General features: G+C 49.6%; 1 protein-coding gene across 5 annotated transcripts; it reads left to right on the top strand.

Moving 5' to 3' along the window:
• The first annotated feature begins 2,042 nt into the window (after positions 1–2,042).
• On the top strand, positions 2,043–18,041 carry LOC149277480 (NMDA receptor synaptonuclear signaling and neuronal migration factor-like). Of its 5 annotated transcripts, XM_089502927.1 has the most exons (16): positions 2,043–2,113; positions 7,047–7,108; positions 9,039–9,518; positions 9,832–9,907; positions 10,684–10,689; positions 11,302–11,370; positions 12,642–12,694; positions 12,966–13,055; positions 13,432–13,556; positions 14,089–14,172; positions 14,555–14,588; positions 15,032–15,102; positions 15,505–15,584; positions 16,608–16,710; positions 16,992–17,067; positions 17,944–18,041. In XM_089502927.1, the coding sequence occupies exons 1-16, from the start codon at positions 2,043–2,045 to the stop codon at positions 18,039–18,041; spliced, it is 1,578 nt and encodes a 525-aa protein (XP_089359053.1). The 5 variants fall into 5 exon arrangements, with proteins under 5 accessions (XP_089359053.1, XP_089359054.1, XP_089359055.1 ...); XM_089502928.1 differs by lacking the exon at positions 10,684–10,689; XM_089502929.1 differs by lacking the exon at positions 11,302–11,370.
• The last annotated feature ends 437 nt before the right edge of the window (positions 18,042–18,478 follow it).

Genomic DNA, 18,478 nt, shown 5'->3' with positions numbered 1-18,478 from the left:
ATATCCAAAGAATGCTTCTAATATTTAGATTGATCCAGGCCTACCACCTCTGCTGGGAAGCTGTTCCACTTATCTATCACAGAGTTGTCTCAGTTAAGCCGGGTCACCAAACCCTCCTCGTTGGTCTCTTTATAGAGTCACGTACCCCCCCATGTGGATTCTCCTCCACCTCCTGGGGACTCTCTCTGTAGCATTTTAGTGACACTCTGTCAGGATGTGAGGGGTTAAAGGTCTAAGGGGGTCCATTATGTGCCCACCTAAAATATAATCCCAGTATAGGAGTTTTAGGGTGGGTGAACCCCAAATGTGTGGTTGTGATGTCATAACTGCCCCCCCATTTATAACCCATCCATTACATACCACACACGTGTTACTCAGACTACAAGAATTACATGTGATGTCACAGCAAGATCATCATCATCATCAACTACGATTTGGGAAAGAAGTGTTTGTTGATTATCAGAAAAAATTCACACCAAAAAATATTCATTTTAACCAAAAACAGAACCGGAAACCGAAATAAAGTTGGACGAAATAAATGTTTTTTCCCCCCATAAAATTGAGTGAAAAACTCACTGATTTCACTTAAATCTCTTTTGAAACGAGCGTGAAGAGCCTCCCGAGCTCTGCCAGCACTAAAGATGGGCTGTGGCGGGCCTTGCTCACTAAACTTGCAATCTAAAAGATATCCGGGAGCCGAAAGCCAATGGGATTGAGACGCTAAATGCAGATTTAAAGGGACATTACCCACAAAATAACATGCTGAGTCCAGGGGTAGATTTTATTTGGGGGGGCAACTTTAGTTGGGGCAAAACTACTGGGGGCCGAAACATTTTTGGAAAGATTAGAATTCCGGAACTGATTATTATTCTCATCTATCTGGGTATAAATGATATAAAGTGCCTATCACTCTCAGCCAACAGGTGAATCCTGAATCCAGGGAGATTTACCCTGCGGGGGAGGGGGGGATCAGATTTTTTTACGGACTATGGTGGCAACAGCACAGAATTCTCTTACAGTTTTACAAAAATAAATGAATTCACAAAAATTAGGGAGAAATTCCCAAAACGGGTGCTTAATAACCCTTTGTGTGCCGGTGTGGTTTGCACGCAGCCCCCGGGGGGTCTTTTATTATTGAATCGGATTGGTTTAATTAAAATAAAAACAAAATAAAAACATTTCTGAAAAAACAATAAAAACTATAAATATTTTCTTTTCCGCTTCTGAAGAGAAACATTTCGTTACTTAAAGGGGTAACTCTCCCCCCTTCTCTCCAGGTTACCCCAATCCTGGTTCCTTTCCCTCCTCTTCCCGGATTACCTCTCCCTCTCGATCTTTCCAGGTCACTCTCCTCCCCAGCAAGTTGCTTTCTCTCCTCTCTCCAGGTTGCGCACTCCCCCATCTTTTCAGGTCACTCTCCTCCTCTGCAGGTTTCTGTCCCTCCTCCATCCAGAGAACGCTCTCCCCCCTCTCCATGCCTCCTTTGATGTCAGCGCCTGGGTAGGAGGGTTCCAGGCACATCCTTTGCCCATACATGGGCGCAGCTTCCAGAGGCTGTATCTGTGCGCGGTGTCAGTGTAGCGGTGTGTTAGTATGTATCAGTGTGCGGTGTCAGTGTGCGGTGTCGGAGTAGCAGTGTATCGATGTGGGTGTCAGTGTAGCGGTGTGCGGTGTTAGTGTGTATCAGTGTCCAGTGTCGGTGAAGCGGTGTTAGTGTGTATCAGTGTCCGGTGTCGTGTAGGAGTGTGCGGTGTCGGTGTAGCGGTGTTAGTATGTATCAGTGTGCGTATCGGTGTGTGGACGGATCCACCGCATCCTCCTCCATTCTTCTGCATTGAATGAGAGGAGCTGCACACAGGAGCCGGGCAGCCGGACCGGGCAGGACCCAGCACCGGGGCATTTCATGTGCCATAACCCACCCCAGGGGCAAATTGCACCCCAGGGACCCAGCCTCTGCAAGCCCACTGCCTGCATTGTCATAGTGTCTGCTACCGGCGAGGCTGATCGGATGTGTCCCCAAATCCTCGTCTTCTCCAAGGATCATGGGCACGGCTGTCTCCAAGAGGAAGGCACTGAGGAATGACACCATCTCCAACGTAGCAGCCAAAGTGAGGTGAGTGGCCCCCAGGGCCCCGGGGTTGGGAGTCACACAGGAGCCTCGCCGTGCCGCCGTAGAGGTAACAGCTGTCTGCTGGGAGGGGGAGTTGGCACCGAGCTGCCCCTGCATGATGCCCTCGCTGTGCGTGGCTTTTGGAGGTTCCACTCCCTGTACAGGCAGCGATAGATTGCCAGCTCTTCGAACGAGTGAGATTTGTAACTGAAATGTGGGGGAGGCTGCGTTATTGTGAGCGTTCAGAGATTCTGTATTATCCCAATTATTACGCAGGCGTTTGGTGAATTGGCCGGAATGTGCCGGGATCGGTCGGGGGGGGGGGCGAGATCAGGGAGAAGTTTCCGAGGCTTTTGTGGATCTCGAAACCAAGCCTTGTCTTTGCACTTGGGTTACGAGCAGGGAAGATGCCCCCAGCTGCCCCCCTAGGACTATTTTGCCCATGCATGTTTAATACCCTCACTGTATTACCCTCTACCACTTTTGCTGGGAGGCTGTTCCACTCATCCACCACTCTCTCAGTAGTAGTGAATGTTCTGGTGGCTGCATTGTATCTGTGCGGCCCCCGAAGCGCTGGAGCAGGCAGAGATATTTGTAATAATTATGTCTTAATTACAAAGAGGCAAACATGAAACATCACGCAGGGGAACGAAAGCCGAAGCCAATAAACACAGCCAGGAAACAGACGCGGGATGCGGGAGCGGGATGGGGAGAGTGCGACGGGGAGCGGGATGGGGAGAGTGTGAGGGAGAGTGCGACAGGGAGGGGGATGGGGAGAGTGCGAGGGGGAGCGGGATGGGGAGAGTGTGAGGGGGAGCGGGATGGGGAGAGTGTGAGGGAGAGTGCGACGGGGAGCTGGATGGGGAGAGTGCGAGGGGGAGCGGGATGGGGACAGTGTGAGGGAGAGTGCGACGGGGAGCGGGATGGGGAGAGTGTGAGGGGGAGCGGGATGGGGAGAGTGTGAGGGAGAGTGCGACGGGGAGCGGGATGGGGAGAGTGCGAGGGGGAGCGGGATGGGGACAGTGTGAGGGAGAGTGCGACGGGGAGCGGGATGGGGAAAGTGCGATAGGGAGCGAGACGGGGAGCGATAGGGAGAGTGTGAGGGGGAGCAGGATGGGGAGAGTGCGATAGGGCGAGTGTGAGGGGGAGGGAGACACATATAGAATCCGGGTTCTCTGTAATCAGCTTCCCCAAGGTCACGTATAGAAGGTATGGAGGAGGCGGAGGGTTCCTTTTTTTGTTGTTAATCACAGATTTAGGAGGAAAGCGTTCACCGGGTGCGTTTGTGAGATAAATGAGCGAATCGTTAGTCGGTGGCCGGGAGCCACGCGTGGCATCTGATGGTTGGCGCAGTTTTGCTGCGTCCTGCAAGCCTCAGGCTGACTTTCTGTCCCAGCCCATGCGCCACCAGGTGAGATCCCCGCAGCCCGCTCCCCTCGCTCGCTCCTCCCGCTCCCTCACCCGCTCTCCCCTCGCCCGCTCCCCCCGCTGCTGACATTTTAATGCGCGATTAATTAACCTCCCACCGTCTGAATATGAATTTCACAGATTGGTTATGGATCCCGCCGGCAGGTTAACTAAACGGCACGCCGGGTTATGCAAGGGGAAGCGCCGCTCCGATTTATAGCGGGAATTAAATAATAGTTTGTGCGTTTCTGGTTACCCCGTTCCCAGAACTATACAGAGAGCGAGGCACTAAAAGAGTTAAAAGGGCCAAACGCAACACGCACAAAAAACGCCGCCAAGGTCACCGACAGAGACAGACGGACAGAAAGAGGGACAGACGGAATTATAATGCATTTTATTCCCAACGCAGCCAAAAGACAGAAAATCGCTTTTTTCCCCTAAATTTTTGCTTTTAAAAGTTTGACGGATCACCCGCTGGAATCGTTTCATGTCCTGAGACAGACGGACAGAGAGACGGACGGACAGAGAGACGGACAGAGAGATATCATTTCGTTAGTGAGCAGATGGAAAATAATTTGGGGTATTCATTGGTATTTGGGGTATTATTTGGGGTATAAGGGGTATTATTTGGGGTATTTGAGGCATTATTTGGGGTATAAGGGGTATTATTTGGGGTATTTGGGCGTATTTGTGACGTAAGGTTTGTTCTGTGACCTTCATCAAAAAAGGTCAACGTGTTTCGAGAGACAATAAGAAGGGCATCGTATATTTATATATATTTATATATCTCACTCTAGATTGTCAGCTCTTGCGAGCCAAGCCCTCTTACCCTTGGCATAAGACGGGTTAAACAATATACCCATACGTTATTCTTCGCGCCATCCGTAAGGGGGACCCTTTAAACACAGATTAACCCTCGCTGCGCCGTGTCCTGCGCGCTCACCACAAGCTCCTCCAATACGCGCGGAAGTCATTAACTCTTTACACTCCTTACACTCCTGGCTGAGGCTGCTGGGCATTATATTCGTATCGCAACCCGCAGTATTCTACGCATCCACCGAATTAACCCATTGCCCAGTTGCTGGAACGCAAGGTTATAATATTATCGAAGGCCTCCCGGGACGCTCTAAAGAACACGTTCTGTATACGCGCGTCTCGTGCTTTTCACGCTTTGCCGCGAGGGCCGGGGTGTCTCGCCGAGTGCCGCCGCTCCGTGACACCATCTCCAGGTGTGAAGAGACACCCAGCCTCGTGACACGGCGAGCAAAACGGGCGAGCGAGAGCCGCGCCGGCTTCCGGACATTTCTTTACCGAGGATAATAGTAGTTAATACCGTGCTACGGCATCTGCTGGCGCTATATCAATAAAAAAAAATTCCGCCCCACAGCCTGTAATTTACCTCTTTTCTCCCCAGAATAGTAAGAGAGATTTTGGGAGGCTGAGGCTTTGCCCCTCTCCGCCCCGTGCGGGGGGTTATAGGAGTACCGAGTGCCACCCGGGCCGGGTTAGGCTGACAACACATGGTTAACCCTTTGCCCTCCAGAAGGAGTAGCGCAGTCTGGGGGGAAAAAGAGACGCAGTGAAGACCCCAAACGCCTTAACCCCCCCCATCTCGGTATCTTCTAGAAATTGATGTGTTGGCTTTAGTTATTATTAGTTGACGGAAAATCACGTTTTTCACATATTTTTTTTTAAAGAGCCCCCCCACGGTTTAATTAAACTCACTTTGCCGGAAATTCCATGAAAGTCGCCATTAAATAAATAATTAATTACCGTTTGATTATTGCTATAAAGCAGCACAGAAGATCAATAAATGCCCAGAGTTAACCCTTTCAAGTGTTGGGTACAAAGCATAACATTTAAAGGGTTAAAGTGACCCCAAGACTTTCAGTACTCTCAGCAGCTAGTGCTGGATAGTGGGAATTGTAGACCAACAAGGGGGGAAGATATCTGCCCTCCTTCTGGGGCAATACTGACCCTTCCGACCGGGGCATCGCTCACTAAGCCCAGAGTTGAGGTCTCACTAAACATTTTATCTTGACAATTAAAGTCTAAGCCCCCCCAAAGCTTTCCCTTCTGGAAGACGCCGGCTCCAGGTAACACGGGGTGTCCCGCAAAATGCCCCAAAATGTCGACAAAATTAAGAAAAAATCTTTTTTAAATAATATATTTTTACATTTTATGGTTGGCTGTGTGTCTCTGCAAAGGGTTAAAGTAGTATGTGGGGGGTGAGAGCGCCATCTAGAGCCCCCGATCTGTATTTCCCGGGAGATGGATCCCAATAATTAACCCTATTGTATCCCCCCGGGGGCCGGGTTTAGGACTTTGCGAAGCCCACTTGTCCCCTGCCGGAAAAAAACAAAACATTCCCTCCCATCGCGTTACTTTTCCCATATCATTTTTGGGGTATTTTCCATAGATTTTAGCTCCAAAAAAGTCGGCGTGTTCTGTCCTGTAATCTGCCCCGTGGATTTATAGAGCGCCAACAGATTCTGTAGCGATGTACAGCGGGAAGTATAGAAACGTGGCGGTGGCGCGGGGACCCCGGGTTCGGATCTGACTGGGGCCCCCGGGTTCGGATCGGATGGGGACCCCGGGTTCGGATCTGACTGGGGCCCCCGGGTTCGGATCGGATGGGGCCCCCGGGTTCGGATCTGACTGGGGCCCCCGGGTTCGGATCTGACTGGGGCCCCCGGGTTCGGATTGGATGGGGACCCAGGGTTCGGATCGGATGGGGCCCCCGGGTTTGGATCTGACTGGGGCCCCCGGTGGTTCTGTGCTTAGTAAAAAAAAAACTGTTTCTTGATCGGAACCTAATCCCCCCGGGGGGCCGCGTGACAGACCGCGGGGGCATCTTGAGGGAGGCAGGGGCCGTGGGCGGACGCCGTTCTGGAAGGATTTTTATAGATCTTTCCGTGGGCTTTGAATGTGATAATTGGGGGGGAGGGACAAGAGAGACAAGTCAGGGGGGTCAAAGAGGGGTTTAGAGGGGATTTGGTTCAGGATAATGGGAGTTAATAAACCGCACCCCGCAGACCCAGAAACGCATTTCCACCGAATTCAGCCGTTTCTATGACATTAAAATAAGACTTTTCACTCTCTGTCTCCGGCCTCCCAATCCCCCCCCCCGTGCCTGATCGGCCCCTGACTCTGTGGCCCTCAGAATCTGCCCCTCCACCCCGAGACTGGGGTAAAAACCTAGAGCGCTCGCGGGTTTGGTGATAAGAATCTGGTAAATGCAGTGAAATACGGATTGAGGGACGCCGTCCAACCCATGGCCCCTGCTCGGTAATTATCGGTTTGGCACAGGGGGCCGCACCGGTTCTCCTCCTCGCACTTTGGGAATAGAGCCCGGCGCTCATCGCCTTAACGAGCTTCGTCCGCCTCTTCTGCCTGCGGTGCCGTTTTCTGTCGGGGGGGGGGCAGCACGTGGGGTAATTGGGCAGGTTGTCGGGGGCTGGTGTTTGTTCCGTGTGACTAATCCCCCCCCCCAACATGTCTTTTTTTTCCCTTTTTCGCGGATGTTCAGAGCCGCCAAAGCCTTCGGAGATTACCTGTCCCAGACCCATCCCGACAGCCAGAACGGCTCCGGTGAGTTCCCCCCGCGGCAGCGGAAAATACCGGCAACCTAGAAAAACACACAGAAACCGGAACCCACCGGCAGATCGGCCCCCGTCTGCTCGCCTGTCTCTCCTGCTGTAAAGACTTGAACCTTAATCAGTCGTTACCCTCTACCACCTCTGCTGGGAGGCTGTTTCATTTATCTATCCATATGTCTATCCCATGCATGCTTCATATAGCAGAGGATCCTTGCAGTAAGGGCAGTAAAGCCGTAGAATCCGCTGCCCGATTAAATTATCTCGACGCCTCCAGAAAAAGATACTTTTTCAAAGAAAAGCAAATCTGGAACATTTGATAAAGAAAACGATTCCCAAAAACCGAGTGATCGTATAAAAGGCAGTTTCTGGGCAGAGGATCATAGGAGTTGTAGTCCCACCAGTTAAACGCTCCGTTTGATAGGCTGTGCATTGAGAGACAGACTTTAAAAAAAAAATAAAAAATTAGCAGCGAAGGTTAAAAGGGCAGATCTTTACCCCAAAATGAGCTTCGCAGCCAGAAAATAAGGGAGCAGATGCTGGTTTTTATACCGCGAGGTAACGTCTGGGCGAGACTAATTATATCAATCTGCTGCCTCATTATCCGGGAGCCCAGCGGCACCGCGTCGCCCAAAACTAATTAGTTGCCCAGAAAAAAAAACTTCCCCCAAAAACAACCGCAGGCTCCCTATCACCCAATAAAACGGGTTTCACGTCTTTAACGCACATTTAGAGTCTCGACGCTCGGCCTTCGCTCTGCAGGAGCCGTGACGTCTGCGGAAAGCCGCATAACGAGCCACAGGTCACGCGTGTAGCGAGGGAAGGTGCTTTGGCACATGGCAAACCCTAGAAATGTAAGGTTTGGCTCAACTTGGGCGGAATTCAGGTTTTCAGAAGAATCCAGGAGTTTGATAGCGAGAGGCTGGGATGGAATAAAAGGGAGTTCTACTTTAATGAGAGGGAGGTAGATAAATGGAACAACCTCCCAGCAGAGGTGGTAGGGGGTAATACAGTGAGGGTATTAAACATGCATGGGATAGACATACGGCTCCTGAATCTAAGACGAGACCAACGACTGATTAAGGTTTGAGTCGTTACAGCAGGAGAATTAAATATCTGGATTTCTAATTGTGGGTTCCTTAGAAATCCTGTAAAGATCTGACGGCTGGGAGTGATGGGCTCGGAAACTGAATGCGGTTCATTTACTGTTCCTTTAAACCCCGTATTACACCCGCGTGGGGTCTCCGGGCTTAAATAAAACGAACGATAACTAAAGCAGTCATTTCCTCCCACTCATGGCCGGCGGATCGCTGAGCTAATAGCCCGGGTGATTGGCGGCGGCTGAATGATTGACAGGTGGGCTTTAATCAGCCGCGACATTGGCTTTAAATACCGCCGCGGAGGCCGCGTCTCAATCAATTCAATCGGATTTACTCCGACCCGACCCGGAAATCCAGGAGAACAAAAAATATATAGAAAACCTTAAATTCCAAGAAACAGAGAGAAATAATACATTTATATCAAATAATGAAATTATATCTCCGCCAGAAATCCTCCCATCCCGAGGCAGCGCGCAGCAGAAACCAGAAGATATCCACGACGGATGATAGGACTTGTAGTCTTCAGAAGACCCGGGATATATGGAAGGAGAGCAGAAAAGACTCCGTGGCGCAGCACCGACTATCAGCGAAAAATCTCTTCTTCCATATATTCCGAGCCTTATGTGACTACAAGTCCTATCATCCACTAGCATTGTGGAGATCTTCCATTAAATTGTTACAAAACGCGGAGACAACCCGCTAGAGCCGGCACTTCTGATGGCGGCGGGCGGGAGTTTGGGGTAAAGAGACACATATATTGTTCCGTAGATGAATATCTTTTCCTTCATTTTCTATCATTTTGGGTAAATTAACGCTCATCCTCAGATCACCTCCTGGTCCAAGAGGACTCCCCCGAAATGCCCCAAAGCTCCCAGAATAAGCGGCGTCTCTCCACCGCGTCGGACAGCAAGCTGGAGCGGAGTTTCTCGGAGGAGCGGCGGGAGAAGCTGCCCAGCGAGGGCTCGAAGCCCCGCGTCTACACCATCTCCGGGGACGGACCCCTGCTCTCCGACCGGCACAGCGACAGCCTGGAGCTGGTGGTAATGAAGTCCGGGCATGAAGACAAGCATCGTTACCACCACCGGCCCCACCACCCGCCCCTGCAGAGCTCCGGCAGCGCCCACAACATCACCCGGCCCTCCAAGAGCTGGTCGGGCAGCCGGCAGAACTCCAGGGAGCGGCCAAACGGCCCCCGGCTCGCCGTGCCCACCCAGCACTCCTTCGATCTCGAGCAACACCAGGCCAGCGAGTCCGGGTGGCGCAGGAAAAAGCTGGAGCGCATGTACAGCATCGACAGGGTGTCCGGTGAGTGTCCGCGCCGGCCCTCCTGGGGTTACCCAGAGTGCGTTCGGGCCGAGGCGACTACAATCCCTATCAGCCATGTAGTGGCTACATTAGCGAGTGGCCATCTCTTTCTAACAAGCCCCCCAGCTTGAGATGGCGCTGGCGCGGAATTAAACCCCGCGGCCATGTTTAATATTTAACAAATTTAAAGCGACGACGACCGAAAAATATACAAAAAGAGGAAAATTCCCCAAAATAGGCAGTTTTATTTCTTGTTAATGCTGATTCCGGGGCTGTTTCTGTTAATCCCTCTTAATCTCGCTCTCCTGCGCAGACGACGTCCCGATCCGGACTTGGTTCCCGAAGGAAAATCTTTTCACCTTCCAGACGGCCACGACTACTATGCAAGCGTGAGTCACAAATACCCCCCCCCGGCGCGTTTCCCTAACTACCCACAAACCCCGGCAGCAAAGCGGATACCTGGCGGCAACCAGAACATCCAGCCCAGTACATGGAGGAGCAATGGGGTTATTTTAACCCACGATTATTCCCGCCCCAACCTGCCAGCAGATCGGCCCCATTCGGCCCTTAATCAGTCGTTGGTCTCGTCTTAGATTCAGGAGCCGTATGTCTATCCCATGCATGTCTAATGCCCTCACTGTATTAGCCTCTACCACCTCTGCTGGGAGACTGTTCCACTTATCTACCTCCTCTCAGTAAAGTAAAACCCCCTTACATTACATGACGCAGTCCCCTCTGAGCGCTCGCTGTTTTCTGAGCCGTTGATTGTCTCGCCCGAGGCCATCATCCGTCAGAGTGGGCTTTCTGAGACGCACCTGCGCTAATCCCGCCGAGCCGGCGCGGGGATCTCATCCAGGGAGGCAGCAACTTTGACAGAATTGGGGCATTCGCTTCAACCAAGAATGGGGGGGGGGGGGTTCAGAGCCAACGATAGAAGCCATTACATGAAGCTCCTGAGGGAAAGCAGCTTTCAGCTGCTTGACTTCAGAATGTCTGCACCGTGTCCCCCCCAAAAAGAGCCGTCACGTAACCGGCAGAGCGTAGGATCTGTGACCCGCCGGTAGCGGCTGCCGGGACCCCCAGATACATAAAGTAAAGTAAATAAAGCGTTTAAACTTGGCTGATGACCCCGCTTTCTTTCTCTCCTCCGCCTCGCGCCTCGCAGGATCTCGTAAGTATCTTCATTTCTTGCATCAGTCTTTCTGCCAAGTTTTTTCACCCCGTGCCGTGGCATTAGAGTGCATGCGCCCGCCGTCTGTGCCGCAGTCTGTACCGGGAGGTCGTTCACCGCCGTCCAGGCCCCCCCTAGCCCAGGATCTGCAGTGATGGTTACACCTGTGCTCATGCACAGAGACCCCTAAACATTGAGGAGCTCTCGGTAGGACAGCCCAACAAGGAGACTATTGTGGCTCTTAGCCGCCGGTGGGTTGTCACATGTCTCGGCCACTGGGCACCAAATTTAGCCATTTTATGCTTTTTTCACCCTATAAAGCGAGTGAACGCTCTGCGGCACATGGCGGGGGGGGGATTGGGTGCTTCACTGTATTACCCCTCTGTAAAGTTGCCCCATTGCACGTTTCCCGCACTCCGGGGTCTGTAGGAGGGGTGAGCGTTGCCCCCTCCGGCTGTGGTCTCGGTTCCGTGTCTCATCTCTCTGTGCGGTCGGAGGGCCGGGCACCCGTCTCCTGTGCGTCCCCATGGTGTCTCTCATGCCCCCCCCCACCCACTGTGAAGTGCTTTTTGCCCGCGCAGGGGTATTAATGACATAAACACGGTTTCTCAGGGCTTTCCGTGGCTACGCCGAGAGGAAGAGGCGGAAGAGGGAGAACGACTCGGCCGCCGTCATCCAGAGGTAGGGACGTCTTCTGAAACCATGGCTGTCGTTCCTTAACCTGTCTAACGATGTGACGAGCATGTGACATGAGGGCGTCCCGTGGGCCCCTGGGCCCCCTCCGCGCAGGTCCTCTGCCACGTCCTCCGCGCAGGTTCATGCAGGCAGGTAGCTCAGGTAGGGCTTGATGGAGAAGACCTTTGGCCGTTGACGCGACTCAAACGCATTGCAAGAGCCGAGGAGCCGCATCAGAGAGCTTAGTCTAAGATCCCATGCTTTGGGCTCAAGAGCTTGCAATCCGTCACCCAGCAAAGGTTTGTTCATGGCATCGTGTCGACATCCCCAACCATAGCAAACACCAACACGGCCCCCAGGACAGGCGCTTGGAGCGTCATCTCTATCGCGTGAAGACACAATTTAGATTAAAGCGCAGCAAATTGGGGCTGAAAAACCCAAATTTCACCTTAAAAAAACCCAAAAGGCAGTAACTGGAAACATTGTTTCTCCGCACATCCAAGCGCTGAATGGGTTTGCGGCCCCCGCTGCGCTCTCTCCCTCCCTCGCCGTTATTAATGCCGCCCACACCAGAAATACTCGATTTCCCGTCCGTGACGACAGCTCCAGATTAAGCGGATTTTCCCCCGGTTATTGTCTGGGTTCGCCTGCGCGGAAACGATTCTCGTGTTCCAGGAGAGAGAAGCGACTCCCACGGAGCTCGACGACACGTCTGCCACACGTCACCCGCCAGGAGCACGTCTCGCCCCCCCCCCAACACGGACGTGGCTCCTGCCCCGGGAACCCGATGGCACCTTCCCAACCAATGCCGTTTGGGGAGAACTCGCTCGGGGAGCTTCGCCCGACGTGCTGCCGGTTAATGGAGCGTCACCCAAAAGGGTGCAAAACCCCAAGGTGCCGAGATTTCAGGAACCCAGAACCTGCCGGCAGATCGGCCCCCGTCGGCCCGTCTCTCAAACCTTAATCAGTCGTTGGTCTCGTCTTAGATTCAGGAGCCGTATGTCTATCCCATGCATGTTTAATCCCCTCATGAGTAGAACGTAACCGATAGTAACGACCACAGAGTGTGTCCGGCGATCATGTGGCACAAACCAGCCAATCCGGCCCGGGCAGAGACTTTAGGCGGTCCGAGCATGAGTAAAACGCGTGGGGCTGCCATGAAGCATGAAGGGGGTGGGGCTAGCATGAAACCACACCCACAGCAGACACTCTGTTCCGATATAAGCGCTCTATTTAACCCTTTCTTTGTTTTTATTTTCCCTTCTTCTTCCTGTCAGGAATTTTCGCAAACATTTACGGATGGTCGGGAGCCGCAGGATGAAGGCGCAAAGTAAGACAATAATAAAATATAAATGGCTGAATTTTTGGGGTCCCTCGGAGATCACCATATATTTGGGGGGGTTTATGAGCCCCCTCTGGGGCTCAGTTGGATGATTTGACCTCAGGACTGCTCACTCTCTGGGTAACGGATGCCGGGAGGGTTTGCTTTCAGAAGCTCATCTTTAGGGGAAAAGATGTATTAAATCTATAGGAAAGAGTGTCAGCTCTTCAGGCTAGAGGCCTGTGATTTCATCGTCTTCTCCTTGTTTTCGCCGCTCCAGCGTTTGCCGACCGCAGAGAGAGGAGCTTCAGCCGGTCCTGGAGCGACCCCACTCCCGTGAAGGCAGACTCCATCCACGACTCCAGAGAAAGTGAGTATGAGCGCATGGCGGGTATAAAAAAAATGCTTTCCAAAGCACTAGATTTAACTTTTATCACATGCCAACTGAAGAAGAGACCTCCGAGGTCCCAAAACTTCATCCAAAGACTCCCTTTTCTCACGGGATTACACAGTCATACCCTACCTATCACACAAAGCCCTGGATTTATTAAGAATGTTGCCCCCTGCAGTATGAGGGGCAAAATGGTCCTTCCTGCAGACAAAAACACCTCTCTGGGGTCAATTTCGGTACCGGTTCCCTCGGGGGAGAATCACCCTGAATGCCACTCGTTGGTAGGGAAGGGGGGTATCTGTCTGTCCATCTGTCTGACCCTGCAAGCTCCTAACTGTTGGTCCGTCCGGATTAGGCCATGATCTGCAGGACTCCTGCTCCGCTCTCGACGAGGAATGCAAGGATCTGAACTGGGAGGCAGAGCGAGAGATGGAGGTTCTGTCCTGCGACGGGGAGGACTTCATCCCACCCAAAATTATGGTGAGAAATGATTACCTGAAGGGCAGGTAAAGCCAAGTGGCTCTATCGACCCCCTTGCCCCCCTCATAACTCACATACTCACCAGCACACAGACGTTTACACAAACACACTAACACACACTTACACATTCATGCTCTCACACACACACATTCATGCTCACAAACACACATTCATGCTCACACACACACACAGATTCATGCTCACACACACACACACACATTCATGCTCTCACACACACACACTCATGCTCACACACACACACACACATTAATGCTCACACACACACACACACATTCATATTTATGCTAATACACACACACTTATAAATACACTCTAAGATAATCATGTTTACATAGGGCTGGTCAAGCAATTGCCCCCCTGCCCGTGGGGTAGAATTACAGGGCTCCCCCATTCCGACAGTTAAAGATCGCTGTCTGTAATCAGCGTCAGATCATATTATCGGTGCTGACGTCACAGACTGAGATGTCCCAATAACTGGTGTTTATTCACAATTTTCTCTTTTCCTCCGCAGCTAATTTCATCCAAAGTCCCCAAAGCTGAATATATTCCAACCATCATACGCAGGGACGACCCGTCCATCATTCCCATCCTATACGTAAGTGGCTCTGGCGCATGCGCGTCCGGACATTGTCTGTGTCTTTATAACGGAACTTGTATGTCTAATAACGTATTATTATATATAAACAGAAGAGAACTGCATTCACTCACTTCCCCTACCTTATGACATCACGTGACATCACCCCCCACCCCTATAAATATATTACTCTCTCTCCTAGAGAGAGCCACGGATCCACAAATAAAAACCTCATTAATATTGGCTGCAGACATCTTCATATTAATAGAAATCGTAATTTATCATTTTCTTTACTAAAACAAATACATTAACCGTACGCGGATACAATCGTTTCCATGGAGACCAATTAACCTACATCTTATTTCGATTGCTGTTCACCAACATTTACTCTTTTCTGTTTTAGGATCACGAACACGCAACATTTGATGATATTCTAGGTAGGTCCCTCGAAATCCACTCTGAGAATCCTAGTTAAAGAAAGTTATATATTTGTCAGCGGAGAAGCGACGTTTTTTTATTCCAGATCTTTAAAATCCGCCATTCTACGCAGACGAATATTCTCTTGCATGTTAAGCCAATAAACCTGCGGCTCCGTCATTTCGTTTAATTAAATCACTATTACAGAGGCTTTTAAGAATCCTTTCCCGTTTCTATGGCAACAGCCTATCACAGCCTGATTTTGTGTCATGTGATATTTAAGCATTCCCAGCAAAATTAGGAATGATAAAAACGTTTACGCGATTAAAGAATTGTTTCCGGGAAGGGTCGGGGGTTCAGCAGGAGCGGGAATGCGGCTCTTAAGGGATCATTTAGTTATAGAAGTAAAAAATTGGTGGGACAGCAGCTTTAAAACGTATCCTGACGCGTTCTCTATTCACAGAGGAGATCGAAAAGAAACTCAACATATATCGGAAAGGCTGCAAGATCTGGGAGATGCTCATTTTTTGCCAGGTGGGTAAATACCCCAAACACTGGGGGAGGGGGGCTTTGGGGTAATAGGGGCCGGTAACCGGGAGAAAAAAAGTATAGTAAAAAAAATATTATATTTTTTTCTTGATAAATATAAGCATGTTCTATAAGTAAATTTGGGCTATTTGCCATGAGGCGCTATGTAAAGGCAAGCCGGTAGCCCCTCTCCCGAGTCCTGCACTTGTTAATAATGACGTTACAGCATCAGCCAATCAGGAAGGGGGGCAGATACATTTTCTAATACCATGTAATTAAACCCCCCAAATCTTTCTGCCCCCCAAACCGCAGACATTTCCCGCTGGCAGATAACATTTTCTATAATTTTTTTTTAATAAAACATCCCACTTCTGCACCAGTTTTCTGAGGCTTGTTGTCTTCCTGCAGGGGGGGCCGGGGTATTTATACCTGCTGAAAAACAAAGTCGCTACGTTCGCCAAAGTGGAGAAAGAAGAGGATCTTATAATGTAAGTCAGTGTGATGTCATTTCTCACCATAAAAAGTGTTTTATAACTCAAATATTAATGACAAAAAACATTAACAATGTGCTCGCGGGACCTGTGATGGCGCCATATATACTACTAATAATAAATAATAATAATAAATATATAACAATAATAATATATAATAATAAATATATAACAATAATAATAACAATAAATAATATAACAATAATAATGATAAATATATAATAATTATATATATATATTACATATTTTATACATATATTCACAAAACTTTATTGTTAACCAAAAATTTCTCAATTACTGTTTTTCTAGATTTTTGAACTATATATTTTTTAATCGCGCCCCATATATTGATTCCATATGATTATAAAACGGATGAAAGGATTTTCTGGAAAGTTGCGTTTGTTGGTTTGCAGGTTAAAATGATGTCATAGAATGCGAAGCTCTTTTATTTGGGTTCATTTTAAATAAAATAGAGAATAAAGTGAATTTCCCGGAGTACGTGCCGCACACCATTTTACACGCTTGAAATATATATATGTATTTTTTTAAAAAAAGGTTTATGTAAGAAATATTTAATTACCCCCCCTTATCAAATTTAAATTAGTATAATTTATTACTGTATTAGCCTCTACCACATCAGCTGGGAAGCTGTTCCACTTATCTACCACCCTGACAGTAAAGTAACTTTGCAGATTAGGTCTGCCTTGCGGGGGGTTCCGCCGTCCCGCGGAATGCATCACTTTTAGAACTAAATCATCATATGTAATCATGTAAAATGTAGCTTTATTCAGCATTTTGCTGGGAAGGCTTAAATATAATGTGACGCACAAAAAGGCACCGACAGTCTGTTGCCATAAAAACAGAAAAAAAACCCCTTTCTTAAATGTTTCTGTCGTCTTTTGCGCGATTAAAGCTGCAGAGGGAAGAGACGGCGACGGATCTGCTGTATTTTCTTAGCGTAATAAAGAGCGCGTCGTTAACTATTTACAGGCTGGTTAATAATAAATGCTACTTTTCCAGGTTCTGGAGAAAGCTGAGCCGTTTAATAAGCAAAATGAACCCGGATCCCAACGTGATTCACATCATGGGGTGTTACGTACTCGGAAACCCCAACGGGGAGAAGGTGAGCTGGGGGGGTAGATATTAATTATATAATAATACGAATTTTCTGAGTTATCTAAACGTGAAGCTGCAGGGTTTGCAGGATGAATTATTTGTTATTCGGTGGTCGGTAACGGCGTCGTCGGCACGGCTAGGGAATTAACCGCTAAATCGTTACCGCAATGGCCTGATTGTGAGATCGATTTATAGACGTAACGGGCCACTTATTTTATAATAGTGCGGAATAAGCAGGGACGGGCCACGTGCTGCCCTTATTAACCCATTCACGACCGTCTGTTGTAGCTTTTTCAGAACCTGAAGAACCTTATGAGTCCTCACCGGATCGAGTTCAAATCCCCTCTGGAACTTTCCGCACAAGGTAAGATTGGCCAGAAATACCCCCCGCAGGGGTGGGAAGAGGGCCTTTTTCACCATTTAAGTAAAATTCATATCCTGTTAAAAAAAAAAAGCCCTGGGGTTGTATCAATAGTTACTCATCTAACAGCGATGACTTGCCCCAGATGTGACGGACTAATGAGCCCCCCCCCGGAGCAAATGGCATTTTATGGAGGGCAGAGAGCGCAGCTGGTGACAGGGAATTCACTTCCCACCCATAATTAAAAACCTTGCTGCGTCTACCGGGAGTGATCAGCATCTCCCCCCCGTCCAGCGCCAAGATGTCCGTTACAATCTCCCTCAAGGTCACACGGAAGACGTCTCTGCAAAGAATCTGGCATCTAACAGGGTTATGGGGATCATTATTACCCCAGCTGGGGGGCTGGCTCGGCCAACGTGTTCTCCAGACTTTGGGGGGTATCAGTACAATGTGTTACCGGGGGGATTCCCAACAGTAACGTCAGCTTAGGGAAAAAAACTAAAATCATGTGATATTTTGGGTGACTTTTCCGGCTCAAACACTGCACTGAGCTGATGCTTTATGGCGATGCTAATGAAGTCCGTTCCTCCATAGTCAGAGAGTCCGGCTGGGTGATTAAGACTGAGCCATTCTATTGTTCCCCACAGGCAGTATGATAAGGAGTCACGGTGTTTAGTAGATCGGGGATCAGATAACAGAGCGAGAATCATACAAACGGCTGATATGCAGCTGCCTGAAAACATTACGGGGCAAAAACTACAACTGGGGTAAAAAAGAAAACTTAGCGATATTTATAAAAACGTATTTTTAACCCGATACGAGGGATTTGGTTAAAAAGTCTGATCCAGAGTTATATTATTGAACGCTTTGTCTTCGCAGGGAAGCAGCTGATAGAGACGTACTTTGATTTCCGCCTCTACCGCCTGTGGAAGGCTCGGCAGCACTCCAAACTGCTGGACTACGACGACATCTTATGAGCCTCTGAAGACCCCCGAAAAGGAGCGGGGAATTTCAATCGCTTTGGGAGCCATTTTCTTGCCGGTGGGATGAAACCGTCCGCCGGGATCGTCCGGTCTGAAGAAGGCAGCGCCGGATAACGAGAGAGAAGCGGAGACCGACAGACGCCCCATTCGGGATTTTTTGCCGAGAAAGGGCCGTGTTGGTAAACGGCGCGTCTGAGCTGGAAGTCGAAGAGAATTTGGTCGTGGATGGGAAGTCTCCGTGATGCCGAGATTCACCACTTCAGGGCAAAAAACCAACAAATTTATACGAAATAAACGGACCCGGAAATTCAAGGTCCTTTCGAGACTCGAGCTCAGGTTTTCTTAAGACAATAATTTGAATAATTCTTGCACTGAAGAGCAAGGACCAGCCTTTAAACCACTTTGGACTTTTTTTGTAGCAAAATCCAGGT

The sequence above is a fragment of the Sceloporus occidentalis genome, unplaced genomic scaffold, assembly GCF_023333645.1.
Source record: "Sceloporus occidentalis isolate IW3139 unplaced genomic scaffold, rSceOcc1.0.p SCAF_214, whole genome shotgun sequence".
Lineage (NCBI taxonomy): Eukaryota > Metazoa > Chordata > Lepidosauria > Squamata > Phrynosomatidae > Sceloporus > Sceloporus occidentalis.
The sequence above is the reverse complement of the archived record's forward strand: the minus strand, read 5'-3'. Positions and strand labels throughout refer to the sequence as shown.